The sequence below is a fragment of the Thalassophryne amazonica genome, chromosome 4 (genome assembly GCF_902500255.1).
Source record: "Thalassophryne amazonica chromosome 4, fThaAma1.1, whole genome shotgun sequence".
Taxonomy (NCBI): domain Eukaryota; kingdom Metazoa; phylum Chordata; class Actinopteri; order Batrachoidiformes; family Batrachoididae; genus Thalassophryne; species Thalassophryne amazonica.
The window spans coordinates 117,661,460-117,683,115 of record NC_047106.1 but is presented as its reverse complement, the minus strand read 5'-3'; the positions used below and the strand labels follow the sequence as shown (position 1 = coordinate 117,683,115).

General features: G+C 42.1%; 1 protein-coding gene across 9 annotated transcripts in view; it reads right to left on the bottom strand.

Moving 5' to 3' along the window:
* The window catches only part of tenm4 (teneurin transmembrane protein 4), a 626,167-nt gene that overhangs the window by 136,854 nt on the left and 467,657 nt on the right, over positions 1-21,656 (bottom strand). For all 9 annotated transcript variants that reach the window (XM_034168462.1, XM_034168463.1, XM_034168464.1 and 6 more), the window contains 2 exons: positions 19,007-19,239; positions 5,069-5,223 (listed from right to left, as the gene is read on the bottom strand). In XM_034168462.1, coding sequence (XP_034024353.1) covers positions 5,069-5,223; positions 19,007-19,239 — 388 coding nt within the window. The remainder of the gene's footprint in view (positions 1-5,068; positions 5,224-19,006; positions 19,240-21,656) is intronic.

The following is a 21,656-nucleotide window of genomic DNA, read 5'->3' as shown; positions in this document are numbered from 1 at the left end:
ACAATGTTTGGTCAGTTATCGCAGCACTTTTTTTTTTAAGAAAATACATTTATCTGCTTGTTGATTTGACCCATTTCACGCTCGTGTTACAAGACAGTGATTCCAGCGTAGTGGTAAACTGTCCATCTGGTAATCACAGCGTGTGGGTTCGAGTCCTGTGGTGTTTTTTTCTTTTTATTTAACCAGGGTTATTTAATGGCCTCTTCATGACTGTATGTCTGTGTCATGGATCATCTACAGAGGAACAGACAGATCATGTTTGTATTGTCCACTTGATAAATGTGGTGTTTTTATATGATGTGTGGGTTGATTTAATTTTAAATACGTCCATCTCCTTCCTCATATCAAGCAGTTTCCTGCAGCTTTCACAGGACAGTGATCGCAACTCAGTGGTAAAGTTTCTGACTGGCAATCAGAGCTTTTGGAAGGCATGAGTTTGAGTCCTGTGGGTGGCATGTAATTTTTATTGTTTTTTTAATTTCAGCAGCTGCACGGTGTGGTTACACAGCTGCTGTGAAAAGCTGCTGTGTTCCAGCGTGCACGAACCGTTGCGCCAGCATCGTGTACGCCTACCCGAGCTGTTTCGCTGTGAGTCACCCTGAGTTGTACTTTATTCGCACTATGTGTGAAGGGGCCTTTAAGAATGTTAGGTCAGTAATCCACAATTACTGTGGAAATAAGCGGGTCATAATTTTTAATGCCTACACTAAAGCAAAACCATTAGGAGAAGCTCCACTCAGCCCTCAAAAATCTGATTTAATAAACACCCAAGCCACCTCTCTACCCATATACAAGTTGGACACACACAGACTCATGCACACACACAGTGATGTTACATGTTTTTACATATAGGATTTAGCTAAAACCACAAAACAGACCCAAAGAGGTCAAATTTTAACATCTTGTAGTGTAAACATGAAGTTTCCCACTTTGCATGTCAAGCTCAGATGATGATCAAGATGCACATAAATAAATGAATGAACAAATGAAACAGTTTCCATTCAACATACATTTTATTCACAGTAGATAAAGTATCAAATGATTAAGAAATATGAAGAAATAAGAAAATGCATGGAAAATAATTGTAATAATTTAATTAGTGCATTTACTATGGCTTCCCCCCTCCATCTCCTTCGGGGTGATGCTTGCTGCCATTGCACAATGTATCAATTCATTTACTGGATTAGTGCATTGTGAGGGAGCATCAGCTTTGTGGCTTGTTTCTCTATGCACAATCCAGCATGCATGTGCCAGAGTTTTAACGACCCTCACTGGCTGGCAAAGGCCAAGGGGATGCCCATGTTTCACCTGGCTGCAGCGTATAGATAATTACTTTAGACATGTGAGGATGGACTGGCTGTCTGCCTGTGTGGTTGCCATCCAGGAGCCAAGGTGGTTCTGTGTTGTTGTGAATGCAGAGAAGCAAATCACGGCACTTTGTCTTTATAAAACACTTCTTGGACTTCCTAAAGAATGCTGACAGATCCATACATGGAAATGAGAAGGAATTTTGCAGCAATACACCTCACTGAACAGATGGCTCGACAATGTGTCAACGACCTCATCGGGGGGGGGGGGGGGGGGGGGGGGAGAGAGAAAGACTGACTTTAAATTTTCTTTAAAGACAGGTAAGGTAATGACGCCTGTGGTGTACCTCCCCCACAGAGACTCTGGTAGTAAGTGAGGGGCTGGGGAGTGTTTGAAGTAGGAAGCTGTGTGCGTAGCATTAATTTTTAATGGATGCTTTTTACTGTCTGAGTGTCTCTGGCAGTGCTTGTGCAATTTGTCATCGTTGCGAGGCTGCAGTCAGCCTGCCTGCATCCGTGCTGCTGTGGAGCCGGGATGCGGAGCTTCTACAGAGCTTTTGTGAGGAGTGAGGGTGAGGCAGCAACATGCAGTAGTCACGAAGAGGATTCACTTCTCTCGGGGGGAGAAGCCGGCAGCTGGAGGCTTTGCTCCCTCCACTGAATACTCGTACATCATTTAACTCACAGGAAGCTTCAGCACCTGTTTGCAAATCATACTTGATCGTATACACAGCAGGGCAAAAAACAAACCTGTTTTGCTGTCTTGGTGGCTTCCCTCGCTAGTCTCCTTCTTCTTCTCTCAACAGATTTAACAAACAGTACCACTCTCCAAGACATGTCCACTGACTTGGAAATGTTCATGTATCCGTCTTCTGATTTGTCAAAAGAAGTGATGGTTTAGCTGTCTTATACTGAGAAGGTATGTATACTTATGCACACCTTTGTTGTGGCTTTCTACATTTCATTTGTGTCATGTTGTAGATATTAGTTTTGAATTTTAATATAAAGAAGCCTTAAGTATTTTTTTAATTAGATGTTATTCCAAAATTCAAACATGTAAAAGCTCAAGGGAACACAATCTTTTCTGCCAGCACTGTATGGGCCCTGAGGCTCAGTGGATCAGTGCTTATCCTCAAAAACCACTATATATGAGAGTTGACAACTCCCTCTGGATGGGACACCAGACCATCGCAGGTTACTTCCCCAGCCAAATATGTTATATAAGTAAGTTCTTATTTCCAGACACCTGGAGAGATGCCGGTCTGTCATGTTAATTCCTCTGCCAAGGCTGGTACCCATTTACAGCTGGGTGGAGTGGGTCAATACAGATCAAGTATGAAGCCCCTTTCACACTGGGCTTGCATACAGTTGCATTGTGATGTGTATGGAGTACGCTGGAAAATTGCAGATTTGTTGTAATCCCTGTGAAGGCTAGTGTATGATGGCGTATAGTTGCGTTCTTCATCTTGCTTACAGTTGCGTATGGCTGCTTACTGTATGCTTGCTGCCATGTATGTAGCCCTTGCTGCTATGTAAATCTATTTTTCTACCTCTCATAGTCCACTCCTGCCTACTTTTTGAGTTTTTTGGGAGGGATTGTGGAAATGCGCTCCATTCTCAAAACAGTACATGAAAGCAGACGGTACTCACATTTCCAGATGTACAGGGAGACAAACTGCTGCCTCGTCAGGGCTCGTAACATCAGATTGCAGACATTGTGTGCCCCACCCCCCACACCAAAAAAAGTAGAAAATATTGCCATTTAAACTTACAAGCATACTTAAACATCCCGTTTCTTGTTTCAGCATTCTAAAAAGAGCGAGAGAGAGCGAGCGAGCATTCTCTCTGCTTTTGTTTTCAAGAACTGCTGTTTCTGTTCTCTGGATTTGAAAGCAATCCAATTTATGAACTGAAAGAATCTAAAGCATGTTTTTTCTGATTATCAGATTACTGAAGTGCATGTAGCGGATGCATCCCTGCTGCAGACCGGTTCATGCACACGCAACGGCTTGTTCAGCCATTTTATGAACAAACACACACGCAGGTGAGGATCATTTTTCATCACACACGTGCTCCAGTTTGATCACCTGTTGTACGCATGCACAGGCACTGCGGACTGCGTGGATCATGCAGTCACACACATATGCTGGTTTGATTAACTGTTCTGAGCATGCACACGTCTACCAGTTCAATCTCGATCACCTGTTGTAAGCACACACAGGCGCTGCATGCTGGCTGCGTGGATCATTTCACTGCAGACTCACACGCCCGTTCGTTGTGTTGTAAGCACACACAGGTGCTGCGGGCTGCATGGCTTATGCAGCCACACATGCAGGTTCCATTACCTGTTCTGAGCATGCACACCTCCACCAGTTCGATCACCTGTTGTAAGCACAGACAGGCGCTGTGGGCTGCGTGGCTCATGCAGCCACACACACGCGCTACACCTGTTCTCCTCCAGCTGATTCACTCTGGATGCACGCACTGAGTTTTTGGATGTGTACAGTTGTGCAGTGCTGTGTAGATTTGCATGCAGTAGCGCAGTGTTGTGCAGACTTAAAAACTGTGCACTTTCTGTGACCAGTGCTCTACGCAGAAAAAAATTAAACTATCAATTTTTGCATCTGTCTCGCGTACTCCTTTGCATCCCTCAGCATGCTGCCACATAGGGCAGCATAAACTCAGTGTGCAGCTGCTTAAGATCAGTGTAGAGCTGTGTAGTCTGTACACTGCATTATGCAACTCTCGGTAGGCCCGGTGTGAAAGGGGCTTAAGACTGTCTGAAGTAGACACCTGGTACTGAGCCCCAGTGTACTGGTTACCTGATTCCTGTCCAGCACAGAGTCACCTGCGCTGTGCCGCATGAGCAACACCATGAAATTTTGTTGAGAATAGTCGGGAGTTTTTTTTTATTGCTGGTAACTTCAATGTAAAAATTGACTTTAAAATGCCTCCTTTCATGCAGCTCATCTTCTCCTCTGCAACATCAAAATCAGACTACATCAGAAAGCAGAGCAAAGGAAGCGACCCATCCAACCACTGAAAGTCAACATAGCCTCCCAGAACACAAACTGCAGACTAGAGAAGATGCAAAAATCAGTGCCTTCATGTCTTCGTGGAGAATTCCAGCTGGAAGATTTTACATAAACAATCTGCAAGATGATGGTAGAGGTGTGTTGTGTAGAACAGAGCAAACCACATCTCACATCATTCACAAACAATGAATCCTATTTAAGATGAGCAAAATGCACATGGCACACCTGACCATGAGCGGGAGATCTGGTCCACTGACAAAACAGACTGATGTACGTAATAAACACTGCTTTCACCAAGAACTCACACATTCTGTACAAAACCATGACTGGCAAATGCACTGTACCCAGTGCCAATATAAAGGAAAAGGCTGGTAACACACTTGTATCTCTTGAGGAGATGGTGAACAAACAGGAACACTAGGAATAGACTCGCTTCCTTGCCACCAAAACACTCATGATTGCTAGCCGAATCTACCGGGGATGAATATTGACAAAATTTGTCAATATCCCGAATAACCCTGACAGGTAATGTGAATCTCAGAAGTACCACATGCAATGAGTAGAAGTGCAGACTACTCCAGGATGCCGTCAAAGAGCTTCTGCTGGACAACCAAAAGACCACATCAGTACCTAGAGTCCTAGTGGCCTAGAAACCTGGTTTTACGCAAGAAAGCCAGCCCAAGCTTTAGAAACAAGAAGAAGCTTCACGGGTCAGGAAGGTCATACCTGAGAGATGTCCATCACAGCATCACAGCTGAGAGGTCGGGCAGAGGTCAGGTCATTGAAGCCCAGTAGAGTGGAGATGACCCCATTCTGATCAATCCTGCGAATCATTGTTCCATCCACAAAGAAGACCACACCGTATTTATCCACAGTGATGCCTGCACACAGGGTGACATAGAAGACACGGAAGATGAAAACATCGACTTATTCTGGTAATCTGTGACTTAATGTGAGGATGACACGCCATTAAATGACAATTAACGGCTAAAAAGGCTCATACAAATTACAGACTAATCGCTGTAATTTACACATAATGCTAGAATTGATTTTTTAATCAATAATTGAGGACAATAGAAATGTCAAAATAAATGAAGGCTATTTTAAAGACAGATTTCATTTCGCCACTCTCTCTTAATATTCACACATGCTTTACCTGGCATTCTGTTCACTTTAAATCTACCTCAGAGGGGAAAAATCCACATGAGCTGTGATATGCTGACCCAGGGATAAAAGGTGATAGAACGGCTGATTTCCTGGAGTGTCGGTGTGAGTCAGACGCGTGGAATGGAACAGTGGTGTACCATGACGCATGATACTGTGGGTTGATGCGAGTCCACTTGATGTTGCTGTGAAACTAAGTAATGTGTGCGGGTGTTTCAACACAAAGTGCCGTTGTGCGCTGCAACGTAGACAGATCCATAGGTGATCGGAGGGACTGCACTAAGTCATTAAACACCTCTCCATTTTTATAAGACTTTTATGTCTGACACGCAATATCTCAGCAGCTGCCACTTTCTATTTTTGATATATATATATATCTATATATATATATATATATATATATATATATATATATATCTATATCTATATATATATATATATCTATATATATATATATATATATATATATATTTTTTTTTTTTGAAGTTTGAAAGTTAAATCAACTCTAACTTACAAACGTAAGTTCAAACAACTTAATTCATTCAGGTTTTTTACAAATTGTAACACTTTTTTAAATTTGTTCAAACATTCTTTTTTTTCAGTGTGTGAGAATGGTCTTCAAAACACGGATCTAACCACAGATTTTATTCTTTCCATTCGTGTGGCCATGAAAACAAAGCACACTTCCTCTCCAAAAAGTGTGGAATCAGCTGTTTGTGGTTTGTGCCTCAGTATCGCGTCAAGCTAATCTAAGCTAAGACGCTACGTGCTGGACACAGGATAGTCTCACTGAGGAAGCCACTTCTGTGATCACAGAGTTAGACAGAAAGGTGATAACAAGTGGCCACTGTTAACAGAACAGCCATGATGTGGACCAGCTCCCAGCCCTTTGAGTTATTGGCTAAGCTAAGCTGAACCGATGGCTAAGCTAAGCGCTACCTGGAGCCCAAGTGTCAGTGACACGGCACGTCTAGAGAAAGTTGACTGAGGAACGTTGTTTTTCTGTGGACAAAAGACAGCAGTTGGAAGTAATGATTCATAATCTGGTATATAGTTGTTTAAAAGATAGTGTTGATTGGAGTGAGATATGCCCTTTAAACTGTTCAAACTGTTTAAATGTGTTCATCCTGAAAAAGACGCATGACCGATGGGATGCAAAAACCTGTTCGATATTGGCGTAAGTGTGTGTAAACGGAAGGTGACTATGTGGAAAAGTAATGGCACTGTTTAGGGCTCCTTCACACATAGCCAATGTCAATGTGCGTGCTGTGCACTCGCTCTCTGCAGCCTGTCACAAAAGCGATATATGTTTTTATTAGGGTTGAGCCGTTGACGAGCACGAACATGATCCAAATAAAACTCATCAATATCTGTGCTCGTGCTGAAGGAAAATCCTGATTGGCTAACTGACTGTCTTCACACTCTGTGATTGGCCAGTCACACACAGCGCCCGCCCCTCCCTACACAGACACGTCTCTCTGCAGCTTCTCTCACACACACACACACACACACACACACACACACACACACACACACACACACACACACACACACACACACACACACACACACACACACACACACACACAATCTTTCTCTCTGTGCTTGGCTTGACTCCAGCTCACGCTGCTGTGCTCCTTAATTTTTCTTCAGTTCGCCTCTGTTTTGGTTTGTATGGTGTCAGGAAAGATGACTTTAAGCTTGCTTTCAGCTTGTTTTCATCTTGGAAACACCAGAAAACGGGGTTATTCTTCCAGGGAGAGGTGCTGTTGCCACTACTCCCCTGCTACGAGGAAATCACAAGACTTGACCATCTTGTGACCATCAATTGGAATCGTGGAGTGAGAGGATTGGAGCCATAAAAGATCATTTGAGAGAGTTTTCAACTCCCACTCAGGCCGTCCAGTCACGGAGTAGCAGAACAACGGAGAGTAACCACTGGCCTTAAGTCTGAGTGGGGAATGTTCAACGATTTCTCTCTCAAGGAACATCATTGCATACCAGAATGGATTAGATCAACTTTTGGTTGATTGAAGACGGAATAAATTCTTATGTGGATTCACTTCCTGAAGGATTATAACATCACACAAGGATTGTGGTCAGCTAACAATTAACAGCTGATGAAGAGGAAATCAAGTTCATCGAGCTGGGGACCCTAACCTCAAAAACCTCCTTCCCTCACTCCTAGAAAAAATTGTTAAGAAGTCAATCCAGTCCCAGTCAAAGTAAGATCAGTCAGAATTATTGAATCAAAAACAAAAATCTCTGCCAATCATTATTCTAATTATACTTGAATTACTGTTGTGAAATAATTACCATATAATCTATGTTGATTATGTTATTGGCACTTGCAAAACCTGCAATAAATTTCCAAGCATGCAGTTAAAGTGTTAAGGCTCGGACATTGGATTATTGATGCTTCTTAAGGTGTAAAAGTTAAAGTTTATTGGGTGTACAACATCAAAAAGGCTCTAAAAGGTTAGTCTGGTTTTTTAATGAAAATAACACATCCAGGGGACTCGCTGTACAAGTCACTAAATTCAAAATCTAGCAACATTCCAAGAGCCCTGATCCATAAGAGGAGAGCTGCCGTTAACGGGCGTGGCCGGTTCGTATCCTGGTTCCAGAGAAGGCTATTCGACCGGGGTGCGAGATCAGCTTCAGCGGGGTGGACGTCCGGATGGAGGCAGTGAGCAGCTAGGCGAATCTCCTCGCCACCAGCTTGAACAGCCTTTGTGCAGCCCTGCCAGGTAATACCCGTGGAGACACGAAGGTCGGACCCCAGAGACGGAGAGCTGGTTTTTACACAAACACACTCATCGGAGGGTGAGCGTGTGTCGTGTATCTAAAAAGCGGGATCTGACAATGGTATTTAGCATTAATTGGTGAACTCTTTTCATAACGTACACGGTGCATTTGAGAAGACAGAGCTGAAAGCAGCTCATGTTGTGTCGCTCACTGACTCCACTCCGGTGTTTTTTTTTAACCATTTGTTTGCTGGCTGGTGATATAAAGTCAGTTGGAAAACTTTGCTTGTACTGAACGCGGTGCTTTTGAGAAGAACACAGTGAACAACGCTGACATATTATTTCCCTGTTTGCCATCATTGGATGTTTGCATGAATCACCAAGTTCACACAGACCATTAAAAAATAAACAGTCTTAGAACAACCCCTTTCTCTCCCTCTTACTCAGTCACACAGACGCACACACACACACACACACACACACACACACACACACACACACACACACACACACACACACACACACACACACACACACCTTAATCAAAATGCCAAGAGCGTTAGGTAGTAAAAATAAAGAAATAATTGAAAAAAATCACAGTTTGATCATAAAATTAATAATAATAATAATAATAATAATAATAAAGAAAGTTGCGTTGATTATGACAACTCTTGTTCATGCATACTTAGTTCATAATTTCCTACTACACTGAATGTCACTTCTGAGGCTGTTCTGTTATTCATTCATACCCTTAAGAATATTCATGTTCTGAGTTGATAAAAAAAAACTTGTTCTGTAAATAGTTCCTTTAATATTGTGATCAATAACACTGAATGTCAATTCCGAGGCTGTTCTGTAAGTATTCATTCATACACTTAAGAATATTATGTTCTGAGTTCATAAAAAAACTTTTGTAAATAGTTCTCTTACTTTTGTGATCAAAATCATTGATTTGAATCTCAATTTTGAGGCTGTTCTGTAAATAATTCCTTTACTATTGTGATCAAAAACATTGAATCTCAAATCTGAGACTGCTCTGTAAATTGTTCTGTAAATAGTTCTCTTACTTTTGTGATCAAAATCATTGATTTGAATCTCAATTTTGAGGCAGTTCTGTAAATAAACAATAAATATAGCAACTTCTGATTAATCCATATCAATTTCAGACTTAAATAATGTACAGATGTAAGCCCCACCCATTTTTGGTTAAGCTACGCCCACTTCAGGTTCAGGCCCCGCCCGCTTCGAGTACAGATACAGATAATTTAGATGGTTGAACAGATACAGATACAGATACTGGTGTACTCGCTCATCCCTAGTTTTTAATGTATGTCCACGTGAGGACAGCAAGCATAGACACGTGCATCGCAGTGGGCAGTTGTGTTGTGACATCCAGAACCAGAGATCTCAACAGGTTGCTGCTGTCAGCGGTCACGCCCCCTGTCCATTCAGCACAAAAACCAATGTGTCACTCTCTGTTTCTGTGTATTGTGACCATATTTTTTGTTATTTTGTTGTGGAATTGTGTATATAGTTACTATAATACTTATTAATATATCTGTCCTGGTGGTGGTCTCTGTGTTTTTAATGTGACACATCGTGTGCACTAAGCCATCATTCACAGCTGTCAGTGAGTCTCTGGCTGGCGATCAGCTGGGAGGTGGCTCGCCGTGCTGTGTGCGCTTAGACGTGGCTGGCAAGACCCATCTGTACATACATATCAGCATTCCATGCAAGTGTGCTCCCCCCGCAACACACACGCGATACACATGTACGCCACATGTGTTGAGGGAGAGCCGATACTCTGGCACGCCCCGTGTGTTGCTTTGCAAGGCCACAGTCATGGGGTCACTTAGACAAATTTCACATCCAGCTCAAAAGTGGTCATCTGCTCATTATTTTCATGCTAACAGTGTGAATGGCCCCACATTTTCTGTGTCAAGCACGTGGTGTTGAATGTTCGCATGTGTCACCTGGAATTTAGCTGACACCTGCCGCGAGAGCTCTCACAGGGCATTCTCTGTCTTTTGGCCCTTGGTGTGTGCAAATAGTTGAAGCAACAGGTGGACGAAGCGTTGGAGGCAGCTCTGATTTTTCACAAATGGCATGGAATTACTCCGTCGTGCTAGTCGGCTTCAATCATGTTATGTGTGAAGGGGCCCTTAAGGTTTACGAGGAAGCAGATACATGATTCAAGCAAGAATGTTGTTTGTTATTGAAATATTATCTGTGTGTCAAAATGCAGTGCACACGCACACACACACACACACACACACACACACACACACACACACACACACACACACACACACACACACACACACACACACATTCATCGTCAACCAGTTAGTCCAATTAAGGATTGCGGGGAGCTGGAGCCTATCCCAGCAGTCATAGAGCATGAGGCAGGGTACACCCTGGACAGGACGTCAGTCTGTCGCAGGGCCACCTATAGAAAACAAACACATTCACACCTATACACATGTACGGACAATTTAAAGTTTCCAATCTACCTAATCTGTGTGTCCTTGGATGGATGCCCTGTGCATTCCTTGTGAAATTCTGCCTGAAGGGGGGGAGGGGGGTGCATTACTACTGATAAAAATAATAAAAAATGCATTGCTTGCAAGTGTAAAATAACTAATGAATTAAAAAAAACATGCAACACAAATGTTACTGTGGGCCACCCAGTATATTTACATAACTTGGGAAAGACCAGCACACACTGATGATGTCATCACAGATACAGTGGGGCAAAAACGTATTTAGTCAGCCCCTGATTGTGCAAGTTCTCCGACTTAGAAAGATGAGAGAGGTCTGTAATTTTCAACATAGGTACACTTCAACTATGTGAGACAAAATGAGAAAAAAATCCAGGAAATCAAATTACAGGATTTTTAAAGAATTTATTTGTAAATTATGGTGGAAAGTCAGTATTTGGTCACCCACAAACAAGCAACATTTTTGGCTCTCACAGACCTGTAACTTCTTCTTTGAGAAGCTCTTCTGTCCTCCACCTGTTACCTGTTATTAGTGGCACCTGTTTGAACTCATCATCTGTATAAAAGACACCTCTCCACAGCCTCAAGCAATCAGACTCCAAACTCAACCATGGCCAAGACCAAAGAGCTGTTAAAGGACACCAGGAAGAACATTGTAGACCTGCACCAGGCTGGGAAGAGTGAATCTACAATAGGCAAGCAGGTTGGTGTGAATAAATCAACTGTGGGAGCAAGAAAATGGAAGACATACAAGACCATTGATAATCTCCCTTGATCTGGGGCTCCACGAAGATCTCATCCCGTGGGGTCAAAATGATCATGAGAACGGTGAGCAAAAATCCCAGAACTACACGGAGGGACCTGATGAATGACCTGCAGAGAGCTGGGACCAAAGTAACAAAGGCTACACACTACACAGAGAGGGACTCAAATCCTGCTGTGCCAGGCGTGTCCCCCTGCTTAAGCCAGTACGTGTCCAGGCCCATCTGAAGTTTGCCAGAGAGCATATGGACGATCCAGAAGAGGACTGGGAGAATATCATGTGGTCAGATGAAATCAAAATAGAAGTTTTTGGTAAAAACTCAACTTGTGTTTGGAAGAAGAAGAATGCTGAGTTGCATTCCAAGAACACCATATCTACTGTGAAGCATGGGGGTGGAAACATCATGCTTTGGAGCTGTTTTTCTGCAAAGGCGACAGGACGACTGATCTGTGTTAAGGGAAGAATGAACGGGGCCATGTATCATGATATTTTAAGCCAAAACCTCCTTCCATCAGTGAGAGCATTGAAGATGCAACATGGCTGGTTCTTCCAGCATGACAATGATACCAAACACACCGCTCAGGTAACAAAGGAGTGGCTCCATAAAAAGAATTTCAAGGTCCAGGAGTGGCCTGGCCAGTCTCCAGACCTCAACCCCATAGAAAATTTGTTGAGGGAGTTGAAAGTCCGTGTTGCCCAGTGACAGCCCCAAAACATCACTGCTCCAGAGGAGACGTGCATGGAGGAATGGGCCAAAATACCAGCTCCAGTGTGTGCAAACCTGGTGAAGACTTACAGGAAACGTTTGACCTCTGTCATTGCCAACAAAGATTATGTTACAAAGTATTGAGCTGAACTTTTGTTATTGACCAAATACTTATTTTCCACCATAATTTACAAATAAATTCTTTAAAAATACCACAATGTGATTTCCTGGAATTTCTTTTCTCATTTTGTCTCTCACAGTACCTATGTTGAAAATTACAGACCTCTCTCATCTTTCTAAGTAGGAGAACTTGCACAGTCAGGGACTGACTAAATACTTTTTTACCCCACTGTAAATACTGTTCTTGATTTGAGGTTTTATCACTCATCATTTCAGCCAAAGGATTATTTTTGCTTACTTGTGAAATGTTATGAGTAAAAGTAACACTGGAGTGTTGGGAGTTCAAAAATGTCAAGTGCATACCATATCCACACACTGGAATGCCTCCCTTTGAGCAGTTGCCCAACTTCTTTATACCCAACATCAATTCGACTGTTTTTTATTAAAATTATTTAAAAGCCCACTTTAAATTAAATTAACTCTGTGACCTCAACACAACTTAAAAATATCAAAAAATACGTTTTCACAAAGTTTTTTCTCATTTTGTCTCTCACAGTTGAAGTGTACCTTTGTTGAAAATTACAGACCTCTCTCATCTTTCTAAGTAGGGAAACTTGCACAATCAGGGGCTGACTAAATACTTTTTTACCCCACTGTAAGATGCATAAGCAACAAGAAAACATTGTGAAAACTCATTATTTTTTGCATTTTACAATGTGTTGGGGTCATTAATTTAATTTAGGATGGGCATTTAATCAACTTTCATTAAAAAAGGGGTGGGTAGATGCTCGGGTGGGGGTGTTCTGACATCTGGATAGGTCATCGGACAAGACACAGAACCTTTCAGCTGACCCTCGTATCCTCTGGAATTACTGACTTAAAATTCTTGGTGCATAGAATCTGAAAACGCAAGAAGGGTAGTGTGGGAGTCGGGCTCAGTCATGGCCGTTTTGTGTTTGGGCATCCATACTTCTTTACAATAAGACTAGCCTTATTAAGGATTTGTAAATTATTCAAAATTACTTAACTAATTAGGTTGTAAAGAATTTACTTTACTAAACAATTATGAACTAATTATAGTAACATAGATTTCATACGTTATTGCAGCCTCATTACTTGGCAAGATCAAGTTACTGCTGCATTTATCCATCTATTCTGTTAAACCAGAGACCTCTCTATCTTGTCACTTTATCAGTCAGCAGATACTCCCATCACCCATCTTGAGGTTTCTTGGTATCACTTCATGACCATTTATTTATGAGATACAAACATTTATAACTACAGAAAGAGTCCAGCAAAGTGTCACGCCATCACTGTTTACTAATGAGTTACCAATGTTCTTAACTGGCAAAAGGAGCCTTATTGTAAAGTGTGAAACCAGCCAAGGATAAGGCAAAGTAAGCCAACTAGAACAGCTAAATATGGGCTCACTGAGTTACAAAAGCTTAAAGTATTTACAACCTAAATAACAAAGAGTAACACTTTACAGTTGTAATAATAATAATAATAATAATAATACAATTAATTTATGCATTATATTAAATAATACAATTAATTTATGCATTATATTAAATTCTTTTGGCTTCTCCCAGTTTGCTCGGGGTCACCACAGCAGATCCGATATGGAGTTGCATGTTGATTTGGCACAGGTTTTATGCCGGATATGCTTCCTGACACAACTCTATATTACATGGAAAATGGCCACAGGCCACAAGAGTCCAGCAACCTTCTGTTTTGAAAGCGCCTAATAAAGTGGAAAAGCTTGATGTTCCACCACAGGTCGATGATAATGAGGATAACAATCCACACACCACTGATCAGTTTTATGTGATAGGAAGACAATTTTGTTCTGATGGATTTCTGCCTTAAAAACTCTAACACAAATTAACTAAAAAAGACTGTCCTGTGGTACACTGCGTAAATGGCACCTTGCACCTTATATTATATGCAGGAATTTCGATGATGCATCGTGTTTTTCCTTTTCTGCTTTTGGGTATTGATGTGCACCTTTTTTTGTCTGGGCCGGGGTTTTGTGTGTTTTTCTCTTTCTTTTGTTCATACAAACTAAATAATTAAATAAAAATAATTTAACAAAAAGAAAAAAAAGAAGATTGTCCGAATGTGACCACTGCTGACTTGTTGCTGATGGCCACCATCAGAAGACCGGACTTTCAAGCACTGTATTGTTACTGTTGCTCTGTGAGGTGTGAATCATACTCAAGTGCTCGGCAGGCTGTCTTTGCACAGGGTAAGTGGAGTGAGATATTACAAATTATTGAAAAAAGGGCTGCCACGATTAGTTGTCTAGTCATGATTATGTTGGCTATCAAAATACGAGGTCTGTTAGAAAAGTATCAGACCTTTTTATTTTTTGCAAAAAACTATATGGATTTGAATCATGTGCGCATGCATCAGCCAAGCTTCAACCTTTGTGCACATGCGTGAGTTTTTTCACGCCTGTCGGTTGCGTCATTCGCCTGTGGGCAGGCTTTGAGTGAGCACTGGTCCACCCCTCTCGTCAGATTTTCATTGTCAAGAAAATGTCTGAACGGCTGGAACAGCGCTGCATCAAATTTTTCAAGAAACTGTGTGAGGCAGCCAGGTGGAAACCATTCGGAAAATTCAGATGGCTTTCAGTGAAAATCCTATGGGCATCACACAGATTAAGGAGCATTACAACCGGATTAAAGATGGCCCACAGCGGCTGAGGGTGCGCTGCGCTTTGAGCGGCCATTGACAGGCTGAAATGACCAGATCATTTCCAAAGTGAAGGCTGTGTTGATCCGGGACGTCGTGTGACTACCAGAGAAATGGCAGAAAAGGTGGACATCAGCCATTTTTCGTCAGATTCCACTGTTACAGGAGATTTTGTAATGAAAGACGTGCGGAGGCATTCGCACATCGAGACGAAGCCACAATGGCGTTAGGTCTTCCACCATTCAGAAGATTCAGACGGCTTTCGGTGGCTTTTTAGTCGAGTGAGTATCTGAGAAATTGTGGAGAGCTGGGCATGTCACAACATGTCCCGTGAGACTTCCAACACGGACTTGCTTTTGTTCTCCACCATTGCGGCTTCGTCCAAATGCGCGAATGCCTCCGCACGTCCAGCCGTTCAGACATTTTCCTGACAATGAAAATCCGATGAGAGGGGTGGACCAGTGCTCACTCAAAGCCTGGCCACAGGCAAATGACGCAACCGACAGGCATGAAAAAACTCACGCATGCGCACGAAGGTTCAAGCTTGGCTGATGCAAGCGCACATGATTCAAATCCATATAGTTTTTGCAAAAAATAAAAAGGTCCGATACTTTTCTAACAGACCTCGTAGTTAGCGACTAATTTAATAATCGACGTAATCATTTACACTCAACAAAAATATAAACGCAACACTTTTGGTTTTGCTCCCATTTTGTATGAGATGAACTCAAAGATCTAAAACTTTTTCCACATACACAATATCACCATTTCCCTCAAATATTGTTCACAAACCAGTCTAAATCTGTTATAGTGAGCACTTCTCCTTTGCTGAGATAATCCATCCCACCTCACAGGTGTGCCATATCAAGATGCTGATTAGACACCATGATTAGTGCACAGGTATGCCTTAGCCTGCCCACAAAAAAAGGCCACTCTGAAAGGTGCAGTTCTATCACACAGTACAATGCCACAGATGTCGCAAGATTTGAGGGAGCGTGCAATTGGCATACTGACAGCAGGAATGTCAACCAGAGCTGTTGCTCGTGTATTGAATGTTCATTTCTCTACCATAAGCTGTATCCAAAGGCGTTTCAGAGAATTTGGCAGTACATCCAACCAGCCTCACAACCGCAGACCACGTGTAACCACACCAGCCCAGGCCCTCCACATCCAGCATGTTCACCTCCAAGATCGTCTGAGACCAGCCACTCGGACAGCTGCTGAAACAATCGGTTTGCATAACCAAAGAATTTCTGCACAAACTGTCAGAAACCATCTCAGAGAAGCTCATCTGCATGCTCGTCGTCCTCATGGGGGTCTTGACCTGACTCCAGTTCGTCGTCGTAACCGACTTGAGTGGGCAAATGCTCACATTCGCTGGCGTTTGGCACGTTGGAGAGGTGTTCTCTTCACGGATGAATCCCGGTTCACACTGTCCAGGGCAGATGGCAGACAGCATGTGTGGCGTCGTGTGGGTGAACGGTTTTCTGATGTCAATGTTGTGGATCGAGTGGCCCATGGTGGCGGTGGGGTTATGGTATGGGCAGGCGTCTGTTATGGACGAAGAACACAGGTGCATTTTATTGATGGCATTTTGAATGCACAGAGATACCGTGACGAGATCCTGAGGCCCATTGTTGTGCCATCCAAGAACATCACCTCATGTTGCAGCAGGATAATGCACCGCCCCATGTTGCAAGGATCTGTACACAATTCTTGGAAGCTGAAAATGTCCCAGTTCTTGCATGGCCGGCATACTCACCGGACATGTCACCCATTGAGCATGTTTGGGATGCTCTGGACCGGCGTATACGACAGCGTGTACCAGTTCCTGCCAATATCCAGCAACTTCGCACAGCCATTGAAGAGGAGTGGATCAACATTCCACAGGCCACAACTGACAACCTGATCAACTCTATGCGAGGGAGATGCGTTGCACTGCATGAGGCAAATGGTGGTCACACCAGATACTGACTGGTATCCCCCCCCAATAAAACAAAACTGCACCTTTCAGAGTGGCCTTTTATTGTGGGCAGTCTAAGGCACACCTGTGCACTAATCATGGTGTCTAATCAGCATCTTGATATGGCACACCTTTGAGGTGGGATGGATTATCTCAGCAAAGGAGAAGTGCTCACTATCACAGATTTAGACTGGTTTGTGAACAATATTTGAGGGAAATGGTGATATTGTGTATGTGAAAAAAGTTTTAGATCTTTGAGTTCATCTCATACAAAATGGGAGCAAAACCAAAAGTGTTGCGTTTATATTTTTGTTGAGTGTATTTTCTTAAGATTTGTTTTTCTCTTAAAACGGCTACTGTACGTTTCGCTGCCTTTCTGTCCGTGGCACACATGCGCAGTAGTGGTAGTCAGTAGCTGTGATGTCACCAGGGAGGTTATGCCCAAACAATATCATGGCTTCCTGGCAACGAAGCTTAAAAGTTCAGGAGCATTTTAACCAAATTAAAGAGAAAAACGTGAAATGCAAAATCTTCAAGGCAGAACTTGCCTTCCACAGCAGTACAACGGCACATCTGAGAAGGAAGCACGTTGTGGTGAGAGTTGTCTCGGTAAGCTAATTGGCTAGTTAGCTGCTAACATTAACGTCTATAGTGAGCTACTTATGTCTGGTTCACACGGCAAGATAATTAGGCCGATATCGAACCCGATCTTCCCATTTCGACAATCTTAAGGACGGCCCGACAATCGTGATGACACTAAAGATAATCTCAGCAGATATTCCTGCCGTGTGTGGTGTGTTAAGTGCGCTCTGATCTGCTCAGAAGGACGTCAGGAGCGCTCTGATCGCAAATTGGGGATATTCAACATGTTGGATTGTCTTGGCTCCAACCACAAACGAGCACGCAGCCTTCTGAATGTGATGTGCAGCCAATCAGAAAGCGAGGTAATGAACACACGGAGCGAAATCTAAAATCAAAACAACTGTTTTGTTTCTTCTTTAAAGAACACTTTTTCTTTTTATTTCTGTGTGTTTTTTTCCCCTCTGTTTTAAATAGTCCACAAACTATCTCCATCTGTTTACTCTGAAGTCATGTTTAATCTTGAGAGATTTTGTGAGATTTCCTGCCTGACCTGGGAATGTTCATGTGTGAAATCTGTTCATGTGTGGTGTGTTGACTTCTCCGTATGGCTGAACACCACACACTGTACCACCAAACCTGTTAGATCTATAATTTCTTATCTTCACGTGTGTGGTCTCTCGGGTTTTGGAAACCTACAGATAATTTTAAAATCCTGCCATGTGAACCAGGCTTTAGCTGTAAACATTAACAATGACAATTTCATTAGCATTATTACACACGTGTTTGCTGTAACGTTTTAACAGCGATGTCATGTTTGAATAGGATGTATGACAACAACACTAATGTTTTACAACGCTACAATACAGTGGTAAAAAAAAAAAAAAAACGTTCCTCTTCAATGAATGACTTTGTTACCAAGTAAAAGTTGAATGAACTATAATCTTAATTGTCTTTATTTTTAGTTAGCACATAACATAAACACTTCAAGCTTGAAGATAATGATGGTTATAAAGAGCAACTGCATGCTGGTGCATTAAACTGCAATTTACGTGTGATCCGATTAGTCGACTAATTGCAAAAATAATTGGTGACTAGTCAATTATCAAAATAATTGTTTGTGGTGGGCCTAATTGAGAGGAATAGTAATGATATTACTGCTTGGAGGGGGTTTGCTGTTTTACCAGTGTTCATCACTAATGCTAAAACTGCCCAGGCAGCATGTTGTACATCCATATACCTTCACATAGACGCATGATCACAATGTGCTCATACACTAAATGTGCTAAGTGTTATTAAATCCCAGTGCAAACTCCACTGAAACGGAATGAAATTTACTCCAGAAAATTTGCTGGCAAAATGCGTGTGTGACTTGCTGCTAATTTATATAAATTACAGTAATTAGAGTGTTATGCATGTAGTACCTCTGGGGTTGGTGAGAGTGGCCTCCACAGCCTTTCCTCCATCACCACACCGAGCGTCATCATATGGGAGACACTGGTCACCAGTGCCAGCCACCAGCTCCAGATTCTTGGGCACGTCTTTTATGGCGTTCAGGGATTTCACCTTGAACACCTTCCTGCTGCTGGTGTCCGAAAGGTAGACTACACCGTTTACTGGACTGGTGGCCAAGTAATACTTATGAGCAGGGCTGTTGCTGAGGGAGAAGAGAGAGAAGCACAAGTCCATAGAGCTGGAGGGGCAACAGCACTTTCAATCAGTAACACTGTGTAATACAATTAAAAATGGATTCAAAAGCCATTTAGAAAGTCAACTGGGTACAATTACAGTTTAAACCAAGGACACAGAAAAGAAAAATAGAGTGAGATTAAACACGACATAATTATAGTGCTTTGAAGTTGTCTGCAAAACAGTCGGCATGGCTCGAAGCCTTCATGTAAATCAGAGACTGGGAACGCCACTTGACTCAATGTGTACACGGTCCTATAGGCATACAGCAGACATTTATGAAAATAACAGATTTAATTTGAAAGAAGCAGCTGCACTGCAGAGCTAAGGAGAACCAAGCTAAACAAAGGTCAAGTGAGATTCACTCCATTTGGATTCAAGTCAAACCATAACTTAAATCTCTGCTTTATCATCTGGAAGCAAATCTTCTATGGTGTGAGCCTGGCTGTTCCAGGGAGAAGTACAAACAAGTACAGTTTCTCTTGGTACTTTTGTTTTAAGAAAAAACAGACAGATACATAGAGGAAAACACCATTCAGAAACACAAGCCAGAGATTCCAGTTAGCACAATGATCCTTCATATCCACAGGAGGGAGGGCAGTTTGACAGAGAGACAGCAGAAACAAATATAACCAGGGCTGCTGTGGTGGGATGTGTGAAATCTGCTGGCATTGGTGTCAAGAGTATACAGCACAAAGGTGACTGAAGAGAAATTATAAAACTGAAATGACAAGAATCTATTAAACAAGACAAGTGTAGCCTAACATTTGGTTTTCAAGCATTAAAATGATGTGGAGTATTTTCTTACTTATAATTAAATAGTTATTTTGTGCTAAATGTCCTTGAAACCTACGACAGACTAAAATGAAAAGGTCCAAAGACCAAAAGAGCTATTGACAAAAGGCCTTGGCTGCAGATCCTTCAGAAAACACTCAGGTTTGTGTGTTTTTTAAAGCAATCAAATTAAATTCCTTCTAAGTCAGTGAATAGTTATTTTGTGGAGTGTTACCAGGATATGATCCAGCATTATGGAGATACCTGTCAAAGTGGCGTTCAAAGTAGATTTGCAACTCCTAACCTTGGTGGTTCTTGATGCGGGGGTTGGCAGGGGAGTAACTTTGCCAAATCTTATACTTTTTCATACTGTGGCCGGTAGGTCTGGAGAATTGTCATCTCTGGACCATAATATTAAATGACAATTCACCTTCAATGTCATGACAAGACATGGGTGTAATCCTCAGGTGTGTTACATGTCACAATCAGACAGCTGTCCACGCTGAGTGACACTTCATCCTGCAAAACATTTAAGGTACAGCCGGCTGGTTGAGAAAATGCAGCTTCTGCTGTGGAGTAGGTCAGTAGCAATTCTCAATAACTGGATTGTGATTTGCATTCTGTCTGGCATATGTAAACACCTGATAACTTATCAGCTCCCACGAGCAAGTAGAACAATGTGGTTCCCTACGGTGTTTGAAACTATGAGGCACAATTCCCTGACCTTGAGCTACGGCCATACGCTCCATCTATATTCACCGACAACATCTAGTTTGTAGAAGATAATTGGATTTTGTTGCACGCTGGTGCAGCAATGAAGGCAGTGTGGTTTGAGTGAACGGGGACATCCTTGGCGGGGGGGGGGTCAATGAACATGCTGTGCTTTCTGGGAAAAAAAATGTCCTTTTTAATATGGAAATATGATTGCAGCACTGAGACAAAAAGGACACGGCAGGGCATTTTTAGCAGGCACGCTGCTGCACTGTGTGTTAGTGCACAAGTACAAGCCAACATGGATTCATGAAGTGACATTTGAGAGATAAAATGTGGGTTAAGAGTGTTACAGAAAGAATGAAAATGTAATGGAGACCTTCTGAGTGTTTTTAATGTGGTCATTTTTTAAACAGAGGGCAGTGACCAGCATCACTTAGCTTTTCATCCTCGGTTTGACTACATCCTTCCAAACCGAAGTCATGACCTTCTGACAGAAAATCAATCAGTAGCCCTTTGCCTGAGACGTGGTACGTAAAGACAGAATGCGGAGGCTTCCACCAACTGATAGGAAAAATGCAGCCTTTGCAAGTTAACCAGTTTTAAAATTCACAGCAAACTTCAAGTTTATCAGTTGAAAGTACCTGCTGTATATAAGTGCACCCTTTATGAAGCTCACTACATTCAGTTTGTTTAGGGTCAACAGAGATTATCTTTAACCAGAGAATATTGTGGTTATGAACTGTGTACTCTGTTATATTAGTCATGTACAGTGCCCTCCAAAAGTATTGGAACTTGGTATTTCACACATTTTAATTTGTTTATGCCATTTAAATACAATAAATAAATAAATACATTTCTAAAATTATCTTCCTCAAACTCAAACTGAAAGCAAATCTC